Below are 16,556 nucleotides of genomic sequence, written 5' to 3' on the forward strand. Positions count from 1 at the left end.
GCCTTTAAAGCCACTTGCCAGGACCTTAAAGCCGGCTCCTTGCGCTCGTGTTTGCGCCCACTTAATCAGAATCAGTGCGTTAAGTGCTTTATGCTACTTGGTCCCGAAGCATAATTGCAGCACATCAATCTGCAAATGGGTCTCATTAATTTGCCCAAACAAGACGCTCCATGGCAAAGGGGAAACGGAGCCGACTCTCAGCTTAAACCAAAGATGAAACCAAGCCGATATCTTGAGGCTTCTGCAGATAGACAACTAGGCACAGCACTTGTACATTGGCCTCTTTAATAAAATATATTATAGTGCCAGTGGCATCCCAATAAGCAGATTATTCCATTTTACTGTGAAAGCTTCAAATCAGTGTAATAAATATTAGATCATTTCGATTCAAAATTGATTATTGAGGCTTTTCCCGGAGTGACTGGCGGAGTAGAGTGCCAGTTGTTCAACTAATACACTCACAGCAAGCGACCAGTCGCGCTATTGTTATATTCCTGCCTCAGCTCTTCATCTGGCGTTGTTGCAAAGTCCTGTTATTGTTATCCTGCTGCCGACGTGCGTGTTTGTGGCACTTTAGACAAAAATCGATTTGCCTATAAAATGCTTTACAGCAACAACCACAATGCGGCCGCAGGCGAGAGCTGAGGTTTGCGCGGCTTGGCTTGGCTTGGCGATGGAATTGGATTTGCCCTTTGTGCGAGTGTGTCAATATGTCAGTCAACTCTATACTAAACCATACTATACTATGGTTATGGGGTTTGAGCTGTCATATGAGCCGCAGCTGCTGGTCAGTCGCCAATTCACGCTAATGGGTTCCGCTGCCTCGTCCTCATCCTTTTCTGCCCGCTTTAATGCGTGTGGAAGGATATCACTAATTTAGTTAAGTGTCCAGAGCTTTTAGCCGCCTGAAATCTTAGCTCTGTTCGTCCCTGGGAGCAGGTGAATGAATATCAAGCCTTGGGCTTGATAAATTGCTAGAAAACTTGCCCAAGTTGCACGTCAACGTCGACTTGTCATATTAAATGTAAATTTAGGGCATTTCGGAGGCCAACACGTGCCATTGCCGTTTACCAAATATTTTTGCGACTTATTAGCTTCGCCGTGGAGAAGGAGTTGAGTTCAAGGGGAGATTTCAGCTGACAAATACCGAAAATCCATCAATCTTCATTGCGCTTCACTGGAATTTCCATTCAACTGCGATGGGGCGAGGTGGTGGGTGGGGAAGCAATCAGGCAACATTTTGTCAAGTATCCTGCGCAAAGGACACTCGTTTGATTGCAGGCACTCGCGAATCCTTTGCCATTAAAAGCGCATTTGTACTCACTCACATCGCGGTATCTGTGCAAAAGTATTTATATACGACTTTGATACGCGCCCTGCTTATTTTTTGGTTACTTCGGGCCATTAGTCGCCCACACACTCACACATTCACCCAATGACCTGACTTTTTTGGCCATGTCGTCTTTTTTTTTTTTAGATATTCATAGGAACATTGGCACACACACGCCCGCAGCATTACGTCTTTTTCCCCGTTGTTTGCCACACTCACATTGCTCTGCACACCCCCTCGAACACACGAAAATCGATCGCATTTTCATGGCAGACATTATGGAAATTCGAGTCGATTCTCGAGTGTGTGTATCTGGGGGAGGGTGGGGTACAGTGTGGTGGTGTGGGGTTGGGAAAATGGCATTTTGAGGCTTGTAACGAGTTGAGGGCGTCCGTGCTAATGCGTCAAAAATGTGCGTTGGCCGGGCCAAAAAAAGTTCTGAGCCAAACTCAAACTCCGCAACTTTTTAGCTGACAGCTGGCAACATTTGGGGAATGCAAACTGTGCCGCCGGCAGCACAAAAAACTCAAACAAGAAAACAAACAACACAGCAGAAGCACCTGTTTCGCCAGTGCTGTCGGCGCCGAGCTTGAATCACCAAAAAGAAGCAAGTCAACAACATTTTTATGAACTAAAATAGTTTTAAAAACAAACAACAGAGATACCTTGTATTATATGTTTTTGGTTTGAGTTTTTCGCAAACACTTATTAATGGTAGATATACACAAATATGTATAAATATAAAAGGCATGTTAAAGAGTTTTATGTTTCCCAATTTTAGCTTAAGTCGCAATAAAGTCGTTGAGCAAATCGCAGCACTGCTGGTTTCACCCTTCCTCTGGCAGGTGAAGTTGCGCCCCAACTTTTTGCATTTACAATATTTTCATATTGCTGCTCCAACTGTCGTCGCCATTTTGTCAACTGTTTTCGAGCACGGCAAATATTGTTACGCTTTATTGACTTCCATGATGCGGGCAAGCTGCTCCATGACAGTTGCAGCCACGCCTCCGCGCCGGAGCATCCTGTTCCGCCCCTTTGCCAGGACATTTGACACGTTTTCGCACTTATCGCCGAGATTACTTTTTGCTTTGATTGCATTTCTTTTGGCTCGACGTCGCGACTCCTTTGCTTCATTTATTGTCTGTTTGATTGCTTCATATTTTTGGCCAAAACCTGGTATCCTGGTAACTTGGTATCCTGGTATCTTGGTATCCCGGTATCCCGGTATGGTATGGTATCCACTACAATCCCCCGGTTTATTGTTGAAAGTTTCCCGTTGGCGTTTTATGTGCTCTCCACTTTTATCGCTTTATGAATTATGCGTCGCGTGCGTGCGGCCCAAACTTGGTGGCGTTGCGCATACGCAATGTTGGACCTGTCGCCTTCGAAGCGCTGGCACTCGAGTATTATCGCCACTAATGGCTTGTCAATAGGGCCAATGACTTGGCCGAGTGTCCTTTCGTGTGTTAAAGTCAAATGGTGTGCAATAATCTAAATAAGACGCAGTCCAAGCAGGCTAATTATAGTCAAGACAACGGAGGAGCAGCCACTTGATAACGATTATGACAAGTCGTTAAGCAGGCAATGGAATAGCCATTAAGCGACTCACTGAACGGATATTTGGGGAGAGATAACAGGCGGTATTGGCCACCCAAAAATGTCTTTTACATAACACGAGTCTAGTACTAAGACAATTTAATTGATATTTAACAAAGGGAAAAGGTTATCAATCGATGGCCATTTGTGTAATAAGATATTTTAGATGACGCAAGAACATTTAATGCAAACTTTATTATATCATAAAACACCTATCAATTATTCAACAAATTTCTTTCTCTTAGGATTGGTTTCATTCATTAAAAAAAGCTAATAAATTGATCTATAACTTTTACAAATTACGTACTTTTGAGGGTTATAACCCTGGAATAAAAGATGATTAACAGTAACTTCTCATCAAAACTTCAATTAGAAGGTAAAGGTAAATATTTGTTTTCCGACCGCTTGAGTACACAGGTTTAGTCTCCAGAAAAGCTGCTTATTGGACTTTCGCGGAGGGTTGAACTGCCTGGAGTTCACTTGACGGATCCAACTAATTACGCATTCCACGGCTTTGGCAAAAACCAAACGGCAACGAATATTCCATTAATTTGTAATAATAATTCCACGATACAGTAGTCATTAATTATGCAAACTGCTGCCCGACTGCTGGGCATTTTTAATTAAATGCGGCAGTCGAAATATGTTTGCCAACTGCGCGCCAACTGGGCGCATACGCAATGTCTAGTTAGTAGTGTTGCAACTTGCAACAACAGGCAGTTGCAAGCCTGTTCTCCAAAGGATAATTAAATAACCCGCCAGGCAGCAGGAGGAGTGACTGGGCACGTATTTCGCGCTCAAATGCATCACTGAAATTTTTATTTATTGCATTTTGCGAATTGCGGCACGCGCACTAGTTTTTGCGAGGTCCTTCGGGGACGCGGGCAGGACATCGTACACGTCGCTTAAAAGCAATTTATTTTCCCCTTATGAGAGGGTCAGCTGCTGGCTGCTGCAACCTTTTCCCACCGTCTCATGTGTGTGCGTGTAAGTGTTTTTTAATAAAACTAAAAACCGCACAAGACACTCCCCGAGCGCATTTGTTACATTTCGAAATTGCATTTGGGCTGCTTGCCGGGTGAAATCTGCATATTGAAATCATGTCCTCTCCGATGGCAGCAGGCATTTTTCATTCGCTGCTGTTACTTCCGCCCGAGATTTGCCCCACGTCGATGATGCCAAAGGGCAGTGCGTCCCGCTCATTTGCATTTCACAGCAAAACAGGACATTTCACGGAGCAACTGCTCTCCATCTGCATCTGCATCAGCATCTGCATCAGCATCAGCAGCAGCATCTGCATGAGCAGCAGAAACATCGTCCTCTAAGCCGGAAGTGTTGCCATGTGCCTGCTCCTAGATTTGCGCCATTTTGTTGGCTTCGGCTTTGAGTGCAGCTCTGGCCGACGGCCATCATTAGGACAAAAATCCTGCAGGACTGAATGGCAGAGCCAGCAGGACAAATTTGCAGCATATTTGAAGCAATTGCTTCCGGATAGGCGGCCATTGCAAATTGTGTTAGGGTGCGAGTTGGCCACTGCCAGTGGAAATGTAAACCTAATTTCCCTCTCGATTCGATTGGAAATCCATTTACTAGACTTTGTGTCGAGAGCATGAAATCGTTCTGCTGATGTAACTGTATGGGAAAGAAATTTTAATGCCTAAAATTCATTTTTAAATCAGTGCAATTTTAGGAAATACAATGTAAAATGGCATTTTATCTGAATTTTTGTCAAAAACAAGGCATGAAATCGTCAAAATGTAGAATGTTGTACATTTTTAAGCTCCCAATGAAATTCCTAATTAAATGGTGTTTAAATTAAAAAAAAAATTTGGAAAAAAATTGATAATGAAACCTCTTATCCAAAATTCGAAAATTTGAAAAAAAAATTTGTTTGTAAGATAACCATAAAATTATAGAATTTAAGTACTAAGGACAAAAGCTGCATAAAAAAGGCAATTCCATAATCGTATGCCACTTTTTGGCCAAGCTATGACTCAAAACACTTTAAAATTACGAATTTTATGCTGATAATAGTTGTGTTATCTCGCTTACAACGGAAACCACCTCGATAAATGGCAAATAAATACAACTGAAATAAGCACACTTTAATAATTCTGTACGAGCATTAAAGCCTGAGGTCCCTTACATTCTCTCATTACATAAAATATTCAGCCCCATTCTCGCTGCATGCGATACATCGGGTCTGCATACAATAACGTTAATTTACCCTTAATTCCGCCTTAGGTCAGCTTTAAAAACTAATTGTGTTAAGGGCGGCTTAATTTTTTGCTTTCCCCTGCGGCGAGCAGACGCAAATCGGAAAATGGGAAAACCAGGCGCAGTGGGGCGGCGCTGACCGCGAATGCCGCAAATGAGAGATGGGCTCGATGGAGCGGGATGGTTCGGCATTTATCAGGGCTTTTCTTTGGCAGCATCGACAGTTGCTAATGATGTCCTAATTTCGAGATGTCACACTGCATGCGTACAGATAAAAAGTAAATGGAAATGGCCAAGGGCGAGGGCCACGGGCGAGGGCGAGTCAATCGATGGCGGGCAGTAATAAATGACCACGAAAAAGACAAGAAAAAATGCTGACCGCTTGGGCCTGCATATGGACAGATATTAATGGGCCTGGCCAAAAGTGCGATTCATTCGTTTTTTCGATCATCTTCTGCTCCCTCTTCCCTGTGCTTTTGTCACTAGGTGTGCGACACACACTTCAAGCTGCATTAAAGGTTAATCATACGCCCCGTGGCCACCGCCGCAGCTTAACGACAGTAAAAATGCTAATCCCCGGGAAAATCGACTTGGCGAAGCCAATGCCAATGGCAATGGCCGTGACAATGATGAGGGCGATGATGATTATAATGATGATGATGATGATGATGATGAGATCCTTGGTCCTTCATCATTAACGGCGTACATCACGTCTGCATGTGAATTGCTTGGCAGCGGTTTAACGCTAATCGCATACAAATACACACGAGACAGCAGACAGGATACACCCACACACCATAGTCACCAAAGTGGCGAAGTGGGAAAGTGGGAGCAGCAGGGTGGATCTTCCGGTAGCAGTAAAACTAGGGAATTGGCTTCCACTGCCTTCTTCCTGATTTGAATAACACGCCTCAGGGATTACCACGAAAACACACACTCAGTCCTGGGAGTCCTAGGCACACAGAAAAAAACATACCGAAATGGGTCATCAAATGGTTGTATGAACAACGGGCCTATTGGGTTGAGGCTCTTTAAATGACTTTAAAATCGATAAAGCCCTTTAGATCAAATGAACTTACTTTATTGGTTATATTTAAACAAGACTCAACTAAGGCATTGCAATGTTTTGTAGTTCAATTTATGCCAAATAACCTGAGGCAAACAGTATTTTTTTTATTACTTAATCGCCAGCTTAGATGTTTGGGCTATCGCTGTAATTTCGATGTTAATTTGCCGCCTCTGGCATTCGATTAAAGCGATGCTCTTGGCTAATTCGACTTGACCCTGGCCCAACTTGGCTGCATCCTGTGTGTGCGAGTGTGTGTGCGAGTGTGAGGGTGTGTGTGTTTGTGCACAATAAAACATGTGACTCACTTGAGTTATGTGCCACATTAACTTGCCCGAGTCTTAAGTGGCTTTTAACCTTATTTCGCTTCCGTTTCTGGTTCTTTTCTTTCCTTCCATTTTGGTTCTCTGCAGCTACTTGGAAAATTTCAAATGCAAGTTGGCTCGTCTTAAGCTGACTGTGGCATACTCTATTCCGAAAAGTGCAGGCGTTTAGCGGGCATCATTAAACCCAGCCAGGCACACACAGTATACGAGTGGTATAGAATCCTTCTCACCTCGCTGCAAGGCTGAGACTTCTCTCCATTTGCTCGTTGGCTAAGTGCCTGCCAAGAAAATGCACTAATGTCGGTTAGTTTAAGTTCGTTCATATGTGTGTAAAACATTTCAATGGGCGAGTGCATAACTACTCACAGACAGTGGCGGTAAAAATACTTAGGTCCTATTTATTTAAATCTATAAAAATGTTAGATGACATAGACTTTTCCTCCAATTAACTAACTTCTATGAACTGATATCTAGGTAACCAATTATTTTTTTCATTTCTGTCCTATTTGGATGGCCGCTGCTGTCTGCTGGTTGCATGTGCAGCCCGCATTCGCATCCAAACTTCTGCGGTGCACGTCAGAAACAGCTGCGGGCTGATTTGTTAAGTCGAAGATGGCGAAACGAGATGGCGAAACCACAATTGGATGCGGGCTCATCTTCTCGTAACGAACTCATTAGGAATTCCTCACCCGACCGCACGCAAAGTCATCCTCAGACTCGAATTAGCTGATTGATTATGGATTTCACTCACTTTGCGGTTTGCCGCGAGGCGCACACTCTAGCGAAAGCGAAGGCAAAAGCTAAGCCAACTTAAAGTTTGAGCTGCCAAAAGTCAACAAGTAGTTCATAATAAAGCGATTTAATGCCCTGCCATAAAAAGTGAGAGTCATGTGAGGCAATGCGAGGGAAAATGGGAAACGCGAGGGCGGGAAAACAAGAGTTAGAGAGCGTGTCAGTGACGCGTAAATTCCTCGGGTTGAGCATTCTGGCCGGGCACTTTTCATCCACATTCACATCCACATCGCAGCCACACGGAGCGGAAAGTGGGGCTGCGAATGGCCCTGCGATTGGCATATTAAATAATAATATTTACGCGCGAGAGCCGCCAAAGCAGTGGCCTGCTGGGGGATGTGTACACAGGATATTCACACAGTATACACCGATATACAGTGTATATAAACTTTCGATGCTGAAAAGGCAATGCGCGTGAAACTTAAACCAACAGTCGCGAGGCAAAACAAAAACACTTGGGCGTTGGCCTAAGCTACTTAGGCGCGAAATGTTTTCGTATTTCTTAGGCGCTGCTTTGGCTCCTTGGCCGTTTTCGCAGATTAAGCCACTTAGTTTCGGCCGCCTGTCGTTGTCACTGAGTAAACAATATTTAAATGAGTTTAAAGGGGCTGGCTCGTCCAGCGGAAATTGAATTTGTAATGAAGGCGGCGGGGGGTGCGAGGAAGCCACTAAGTGTCGCCTTGCATTTGCCAGATTTGCCAGGCCAGCGCGGCGTATACGCAATATCCAGTAAAAGATGAGGGAACAACCATAACCATGGCACCATAAATTGCCTTCGTGTGTGCGTAATTAATTTTTACAGCTCGTATTAATTGACGCTTATGCTGCCGCAAATGTGCTAAAATTTAATGGCAAACTTTTTTGCTGTTTGTGTATGTGTGTGTGACTGTGGATTTAATGACAAATTTGGAAAAAGAGAGAGAGGAACGAAGAAAAACGTGCCCGAATCCGATGGACAAATTTCGCTTTCTCCACGCACATTAACTTTTTCAATTAAGTAGTCGATCAAAAGGCGAATCTGCGAAATGCAGACCGACAGACCGACAGACAGACAGCTTACACACACTCGCCGACGCACGAGGCACGCACATTTAAATCAATAAAAATCAATCATACGCCGTGTTGGGCGGCAGGTAAGCTGGGCGAAAACGTGCAGCATAATTTAATTTACGGCACAAAATGCTGCCTAGCTGGCACAATAAAAATGATAGACATTTTGCCGCCGGAGAGTTGACTTTATGAAATTATATTGCGCACAGATAGAAGCATTAGGCGAAAGTAACCGCCTGCAGATGAAAGCTGGTGAAAGCTTTGCACCTCCGCTCAACGCAGCAATTAAATGAAACCGGAATTTATACGTATACTGGGCGAGCTGCAATCTTCAATTCCAGTTCACTGGCCATTTTCGGGACTTTAAGTTGCGCCGTCGTAAAATTTATGTATGCACTTGCCATAAATCCTGGTTTAATTTCGAGCTTCCCTCACTCAACCGCATGCCATATATTTTATAGAATAATAAATTGCATGGCGAAAATCAATTTCCATTTTGGTGTGTAATATGCAGGAACTTGCCTTGGTCTTCTTGGCTCGAAAGCTCTTTTTCAGGTTCCTGTTTCCTATTCAATGTCCGCTGGCAGTTCAGGAAATTAAAAGTCAGCTTCCACAATAAAATAAGTACATGTGTGGGCGTGTGCTAGAAATTGCAGTATTAAATGTTTTCGGTTGCAACAACTCAATCTTAGCAGGGGTGCAAGTGCTGCTCGCATTTCAGCGACAGCTGCTGACACATTCTGCAATGCAAGAGCATTTCGCATTTGAAATGAGCAATAATGAAATGCCGCATTTCGCCTTCGCTCACCTGCGATGCCACGCCCACTTGGTCCCGACAAATCAGAAGTTTTGCGTAGGGAAAATGGAAAAACTTTCGCACGTACAAAATCTACTTTTCTATTACGTTTTTTTCTCCTTACCACCCACCGCCCACCACCCCACACGATTTTCATGTTCGATTCTGCAACGTTGGCGTTTTTTTCCCGACTTTCTCCGGGTTACTTTCTCTGCGCCGGCACGTTGTATTCAATTTGTTTTGGTAACAGCTTGGCGCAAGTTCTATTAAATAATAAAGTCGATTTGCACGATGTTCACAAAGGCGAATGGCAGCGGGCTTTTCTTTTTCTGTATTATTATTATTCGATGCAAATAGCGGGCAAGTTTCTTCGAGGAATATAAAATACTTACCCAAAATCCTGCTAACTTTTGAGAGAAACTTAAAGGATTTGGGTGCTTAATACGACTTTACAATCCGCATTATGCTTTATCCCAAAAGCTGAAAGGCAAGCAACTAAGAGATCAAGTCAAAGCAAATAGCACACATGGCATTGTCTTTAAACTGCTTGCTCTGATGAGCCTTAAACCGGAAATGCGCACACTGCTTTACGCGTAATAACTGCTTGCTCTATTAACTCTGAAAATATCCTATCTCACAGAAATAAATATGTTTCTTTTCGACATAAGTGAGTTATCCAAACAACTTTTTAAGGCAAAAGCAATTATACCCAGAAAAATTATATGAAAATATGTCAGTTTGTTTTTCAATTTATTCAAGCTTCAGCTGTCCAACTCACTTTTGATTTAATTTTCGTCAAAAACCCAAAGGAACACAAAGGGCGGGGCATTTGAAAAATCCCTTAGCCTGCAAAGGAAAGCTGAAACCCTCGCCCCCTTTTAGGGCTGACCAAAATTTCTCATCTGAAGGGCTTTATTTCGTCTTCATTGCTTAATTAAAAACATAAATATGAAAAAGCATATAAAGTGACCGCCATATGGGCAGCTGGCCGCCAAAAACACACAGACAGAGACACACACACACACACACACAGACAGAGTGGAGGAATGCCAGCCACTCACTCATAAATTCACGAGCACAGAAGCAATTTAATTAAAATTAATGTATTTGCCACTCTCTCTTTTTTTCCGTTTGTGTGGAAAACCCTTCGCTGCCATTTCACATTTTGCGGTTTCGCCTGACTCGATTTTGATGGCTGCTTATTTTTGGCTCGGCTCGGCTTGTTTCGGCTCGGAATTCAGGAAAAAGGCCATGGTCAGCATGGAGGGACAGTTTCTGGTGCGACAAATTTACGACGATGAAATAACATACAATCTAATTGGAGCAGCTGTCGAGATACTCAGTAAGTAGTTAGCTGGTGCTTTTCTGTTATGCAAGCATATGTGGGTCATAAAATACCAACCCTCTACTCTCCTATAATTTTTCCTTCAAGATATTCCCGCAGATGACATCCTGGAGCTCTTCGGCAAGACCTTCTTCGAGTTCTGCCAGGACTCGGGCTACGACAAGATCCTGCAGGTCCTGGGCGCCACGCCGCGGGATTTCCTTCAGGTACTTTCGCCCTGCTTACGCGATATATCTCACAGTCAACTTAATTGAAGGCCATTTCACACTCATACGCCATGCAACTGCGGCACAATTGCAGTGGCCAATCGACTTTTAAGTCATTTCTCATGCTTCATGCTGCTCCCTTGCCAGTTTCTCGGTTTTGGTTTCGGTCTCAGTCTCCTTCCAGTGCTCGACATTCGCCATCATTGATAAGCATTAAGTATTTTGCTTGAGCGCACACTTCGCCCAGTTTGCCCACTTTGCCCACTCAAAACCGAACCGTAACCCATTTCCCTCGACGCCTTTTGTTGCACTCACATTCGATTTATTTTCAATTTTCCACATTTTTCACCGCAAATGCTTCTCGAATCCTTTGTCATAATGAAAAATGAAATTGAATTTTTGCGTCTGCACCACCGCAACATCAACAACAACAACAATGGCACACGGAGAACAAGCGCCATCAATTCACTTTGAATTCCACGGACAGCATAATTTTTACCAACATCGAAGATATCGATTCGCTTTTTACTCACAATGTTTCAGTTCTAAGAACCCATTAGCTTAGATAAGAGTTCCATGCAAGCAACCTATAAAACCTACTTGCTTACTTTTTCTCGCTGTGCAACAATCAGAATCTGGATGCCCTGCACGACCACCTGGGCACCCTGTACCCTGGAATGCGGGCTCCCTCCTTCCGCTGCACGGAGAAGGACGGCGAGCTGCTCCTGCATTACTACTCGGAACGGCCTGGCCTCGAGCACATAGTCATCGGCATCGTCAAGGTGAGATATATATATATATATGTGCCCAGTCCCATTCCACTATCCATTCCCGATTCCCCGGAGGGGCAGCCATTGACGCCTCTGCCTCTGCCTCAGCCTCTGACTCGCTTATATCTTATATCTACCGCTCACAGGCCGTTGCATCCAAGCTGCATGGCGTCGAGGTGGAAATCGACATTGTCAAGCGCAAGGGAGAGCCCATCGACGAGGCCGAGAAGGAGCGGGCCATCGCCCGGGAGAATCAGCAGCTGCTGGAGGACGCGATGGCCACGACGACGACGGCGACGACGACGGGATCGGCAACGGTTGTCCTGGCTCCTTCGACGGATGCCGAGCGAAACAATAATCACAATGGCAGCAGCAATGGCAGCAATGGCAGCAGCAATAATGGAATGGCCAACAACGGCAACACCGTCAACGTGAATAACAACAACGATGGCCAACAGATTGCCAGCGAGACAGGTAACAAGCGTAAAGGCAAAGGCTCGCAAAAGTAAATAATGCAAAAAAACAGTCGCCACGATTAACATATTGCGGAATTCACAGAGCTGCCATGACAATAAATGTAAACTGTATTGACTGCCCGGGCTTTATTTATTTATTTATTCATTTCATTGAACAGCCCGCCGATATAATAACGAGAAAACTTTGTGACATTGCTCTGATTTTAATACAACTGGCTGGCTAAATAATACATTTAGCTGCTAAAAACGTTTTTTGTTCGATAAAAAGCCATTATTCTGTATGCAATTAGTATGGGCAAACTGTCAGACATTGTTTGCATGTCTAAATTGTATTTTCTGAACCACTGGACTTAACAGATTTACTTATGTAGTTATGCTGAAATTGCAGATCCCTCCATTGCGCTCAGCACGTGTCCCATCGCCCAGGACAGCTTCGATTGCGATGGGGACAAGGAGCAGAAGTGCTTGCGACTGCTGAAGAACAAGAGTGACGACATCGAGCGGTACGACCACGTGCAGTTCCTGATACGCGAGATCAATGTGGCCGCCAAGTCGCAGGTGGATGCCAAGAAGGACGAGGTGCCCGACGACATGGAGTTCCTCTGCGAAGGTGAGTGTGTTCGTCCTACTCTGGCTAATTGCCTGGCTAATCCGGCTGCAAATGCTGACCCAACCTCGTCACACAGCTCCACTCATATCGCCCGCCACTTTCTGCAAGGTGTTCCCCTTCCACCTGATGTTCGATAGGCAAATGAAAATCGTTCAGGCCGGCAAGGCTGTGTCTCGAGTCATTCCCAGGTGAGTCCTTGCTAACGCTTTGCATTACGCCATTTACTTATGGGCCATTGTTTGCGATTAGTGGCCATTAGCTGGATGGCGCTCGGATTTGCCCCAGCCCCTTCACTTCCTCGTACACTGCAAAAAATTGCTCTTAAAGGCGTCTAAAAGTATGAGCTCCACTACATATAATGTGGCACACTTTTACACACCTTTTCCAGAGATGTTAGTGAATTCTGTGGATTTCTGAAACCTTAATTATATGTTTGATTCTTTGTATTTCTCGCTGTGCACCCCTCAGAGTAGCCGAGGAGAACTGCTCCCTAATAGAGGTGGTGGAGGCCATCCGGCCGCACCTGCAGCTCAACTTCGAGAACATCCTGTCCCACATAAACACCATCTATGTCCTGCAGACGCGTCAGGGGGCCATGAGCAGCCGGCACGAGCAGCGCTTTCTGAGACTGAAGGTGAGCCAGGGGCCAACGCCAACAAGCCATCAATGTGTCTGGCACGGTTATGAAAGTCCCATTCCGAAATTCGGAAATTCCGAAGGACCCTTACGCACAGCCGCCCCGTGGCATTAAACTTAATGCCTGGCCTGCCACAGAGTGCGGCATAAAAATCAATTTTATTGCAACGCCTCTCTCTCACCCTCGCCACCCGAAAATAATCTGTTATTCCATTGTACTCCGCAGGGGCAAATGATGTACATTCCGGAAACGGATCGGATACTGTTTCAGTGCTATCCCAGTGTCATGAATCTGGACGATCTGACCAAGTAAGTACGAGTTAATGGAGATTGCAACAGGAAGGTGGCTACAAGTGCTCATAAGGCAACAGTTACTAGTGTGCTTGAAATACGGCTTTAATTAAGCAAATAATCTTTAAAAAAAACACATTTTAATAATGCGGCAAATGTGGTTAACCTGATTTTAGAGCCGCACCATATTAAAGACATTAGCTCCTAAATGGGGCATTAGGAAAAACCTTTATGGTATTTTGCGCGCAGTCAAATTGAAACAAATGCGCCTTCAGCTGGCTGAATTTATGGGTGACATTAAAAATGTTGCCTCTTTGCTTATTTTCTACGCCGGGATTCTATTTGCTGCCTGGCGATTTCAAAAAGTCTTAAGTAAAACAAAATGCGTGTCATTTTTCCATTTTAACACCCACGTGCCACATCTTTGAACTCGCCGTTGAACGTGGAATGTGTCCTGTATTTTTCTTCTTTTTTTTTTTGTCTTGCAGGAAGGGACTCTACATCTCGGATGTGCCGCTGCACGACGCTGCCAGGGATTTGGTGCTGCTCTCGGAGAAGTTCGAGGCGGAGTACAAGCTCACCAAGAACCTGGAAATGCTCACCGACAAGCTGCAGCAGACCTTCCGCGATCTGGAGAGCGAGAAGCAGAAGACCGACAGGTAAATGACAAATGACAGCAGCGACTCCTTAATGGCGCGCAATTCTCTCAGGCGCGAAATTGAAATTACTTTTCCATGTTTCTGCATTTCTTCTGCTGCTGTTTCATCCTGTTTCGTCCTGGCTGGTCTCTCCATTCAGGCTGCTCTATTCGGTGCTGCCAAAGTCGGTGGCCAATGAGTTACGACATCAGCGTCCTGTGCCGCCCAAGCGGTAAGAGAAAGTCAATTTACCTTATTCCCATGGGAGCGAGTACACAGCGAGAAATCCCACTTAGGGGTGTGTAAAAGTGTGCTGATGTATAGCTTACAGTCACCTTACTGCTCTCCCTGTGCACTCTCTCTCACATGGCGGAAAATGCAAGCAATTTGCCATATTTGTGTCCGCTTATTTATGAGACTTCACTTCCGTTGCCATTCGACAGCTACGACTCCGTGACGCTGATGTTCTCCGGCATCGTGGGCTTTGGCCAGTACTGTGCGGCCAACACGGATCCCGATGGGGCCATGAAAATCGTGAAAATGCTGAATGAGCTCTACACGGTCTTCGATGCGCTGACCGACTCCAAGCGCAACCTCAACGTGTACAAGGTGGGTCAGAGTTCAAATGCTGCTGGCCACCCCCTGCAATGGCCACTTAATTACACTTTTTGCCCAACCACAAAAACACGCTGCAATTCCGGCCCTTTTTTCGGGTCACCTCTCCTCCATCCATTTGGTGCATCTAAAGGACTGATTGGCATGTCTGTGCTTTCAGGTGGAAACAGTTGGCGATAAGTACATGGCCGTTTCCGGACTGCCCGACCACTGCGAGGATCATGCCAAGTGCATGGCACGGGTGGCCCTCGACATGATGGACATGGCCAAGAACGTCAAGATGGGCTCCAATCCAGTGGTGAGTGTGGAAGTTAATGTGCATTACCTATCTCATTCCGAATAGAACCACAAACGTTTAGGTAGCTCAAAGGAAGTACAAAGCTATTTTAATCAGTATAATAATAATAATAGTTTAAACACACTTAAAAAACGAACTATGAATGAACTTAATTGTCAAACTATGCTCTGTTATTTTGATGTAGAATGAGGACAAACTTCTCGTTTTGAACTAGTACAAGTAAAACTCGTTATACTCGTTGTATTGGAGTCTCGGCTTCGCTTTTCATCGCATTTAGCATATTTCGGCGTCTTTCGTTTTGTGCCATATTTTGTGCAACAAAAATGCATTCACAACTGAAAACTTGTGCTCAAGTTGCTCAAGTGCCCGCGGATGAAATGTGGGAAAATGGGAAAATGCTGGGTTTTTCCAGGGGGGCCGCCACTCTAATTGTGCGCATTGAAAGTAGTTGGAAAATTGTCTCGCTCGTGTTTTTGTTCGTTCGTGTGAGCATGCAACTTTCGCACAATTTGTTGCTGAATGCGCCATACGCCATTCGCCATTCGCTATTCGCTATTCGCCATTTGCAATTTTCCATCTGCCATTCGCCATTTTGAGCAACAGCAACTCAATGGCGCATAAATTTCAATGTCTATCTCCTCACCCCGCGCAATCTCTTAACCCTCGACTGCCCGGATTGAGTGGCAAGTGCACGTAAAATATTAACAACTTGTGGCAGCGGGCGAAAAAAGTGCGAAAAAAGTTCATTTACCAAAGTTTCGCATTCTCGGCGAAGGGCGTGGGCGCAAAGTTTTGGATAGAAAACTGCGAAAATGGCTAAAATTAATTCAAAATTGATGACACACAATGTCAAAGGACGCGTCTTGCACCATGGTACATGGTCTCGGATCCTTGCCAGTGGCCACTTGACCGTCAACTGTCACCAGAGACGTTGAAACTTGGCCGAGGCTGGTGACGAGGCCTCCATCCTTCTGCATCCTGCCTCCTGCCTACTGTTGCTGTTACTATCTTTTTTTCGGCTTAAACACTTTTGCTTTGAGTGCTCGGGCTCGGGCTTAAAATACACTGCACACATGCAGGGCCACAGATAAATGTGGATATGAAAGGGGGGGATAGCAGGGGCGGCTATTCGTGCACAGGACGAGGCGAGGACGAGTGTGAGGACGAGGATGCGGATGCCCCACTTGATGGCATCCTTCACAATTACAGCATTGTACGTGTGGACAATGCTTGTGGCTTGTCAGTCACTTTTTGCACATGTCTTGGCATCTGTATGTATATTAGGGTGGCTCAAAGCGGAGAAAGGAGACCAAACTTAAAGATAACTATAAGATATACCTTTAAAGATATTTCGAATATGAAAGAATGAAAATATGATATATTAAATTAGATTACTTGGTAAATCAAATAATGTATAAATATAGTACCCGGCTCACCCTAGAGTAGATATGTCCCAGAATCTGCGTGCCTGTGTCATAGCCACCCACTCAAACTGGGC

At 44.7% G+C, this 16,556-nt stretch overlaps 1 protein-coding gene across 1 annotated transcript in view; it reads left to right on the forward strand.

Annotated features, from left to right (window-relative positions):
• Nucleotides 1–16,556, forward strand: part of LOC122619217 (guanylate cyclase soluble subunit beta-1) — a 43,664-nt gene that overhangs the window by 5,528 nt on the left and 21,580 nt on the right. Inside the window, exons 4-15 of the mRNA XM_043795988.1 lie at nucleotides 10,415–10,515; nucleotides 10,606–10,724; nucleotides 11,357–11,506; nucleotides 11,641–11,968; nucleotides 12,359–12,580; nucleotides 12,657–12,768; nucleotides 13,049–13,214; nucleotides 13,443–13,525; nucleotides 13,996–14,166; nucleotides 14,306–14,377; nucleotides 14,589–14,754; nucleotides 14,921–15,058. Of these exons, the coding sequence (XP_043651923.1) occupies nucleotides 10,415–10,515; nucleotides 10,606–10,724; nucleotides 11,357–11,506; nucleotides 11,641–11,968; nucleotides 12,359–12,580; nucleotides 12,657–12,768; nucleotides 13,049–13,214; nucleotides 13,443–13,525; nucleotides 13,996–14,166; nucleotides 14,306–14,377; nucleotides 14,589–14,754; nucleotides 14,921–15,058 (1,828 nt within the window). The remainder of the gene's footprint in view (nucleotides 1–10,414; nucleotides 10,516–10,605; nucleotides 10,725–11,356; nucleotides 11,507–11,640; nucleotides 11,969–12,358; nucleotides 12,581–12,656; nucleotides 12,769–13,048; nucleotides 13,215–13,442; nucleotides 13,526–13,995; nucleotides 14,167–14,305; nucleotides 14,378–14,588; nucleotides 14,755–14,920; nucleotides 15,059–16,556) is intronic.

This window comes from Drosophila teissieri, chromosome 3R, assembly GCF_016746235.2.
Source record: "Drosophila teissieri strain GT53w chromosome 3R, Prin_Dtei_1.1, whole genome shotgun sequence".
NCBI lineage: Eukaryota > Metazoa > Arthropoda > Insecta > Diptera > Drosophilidae > Drosophila > Drosophila teissieri.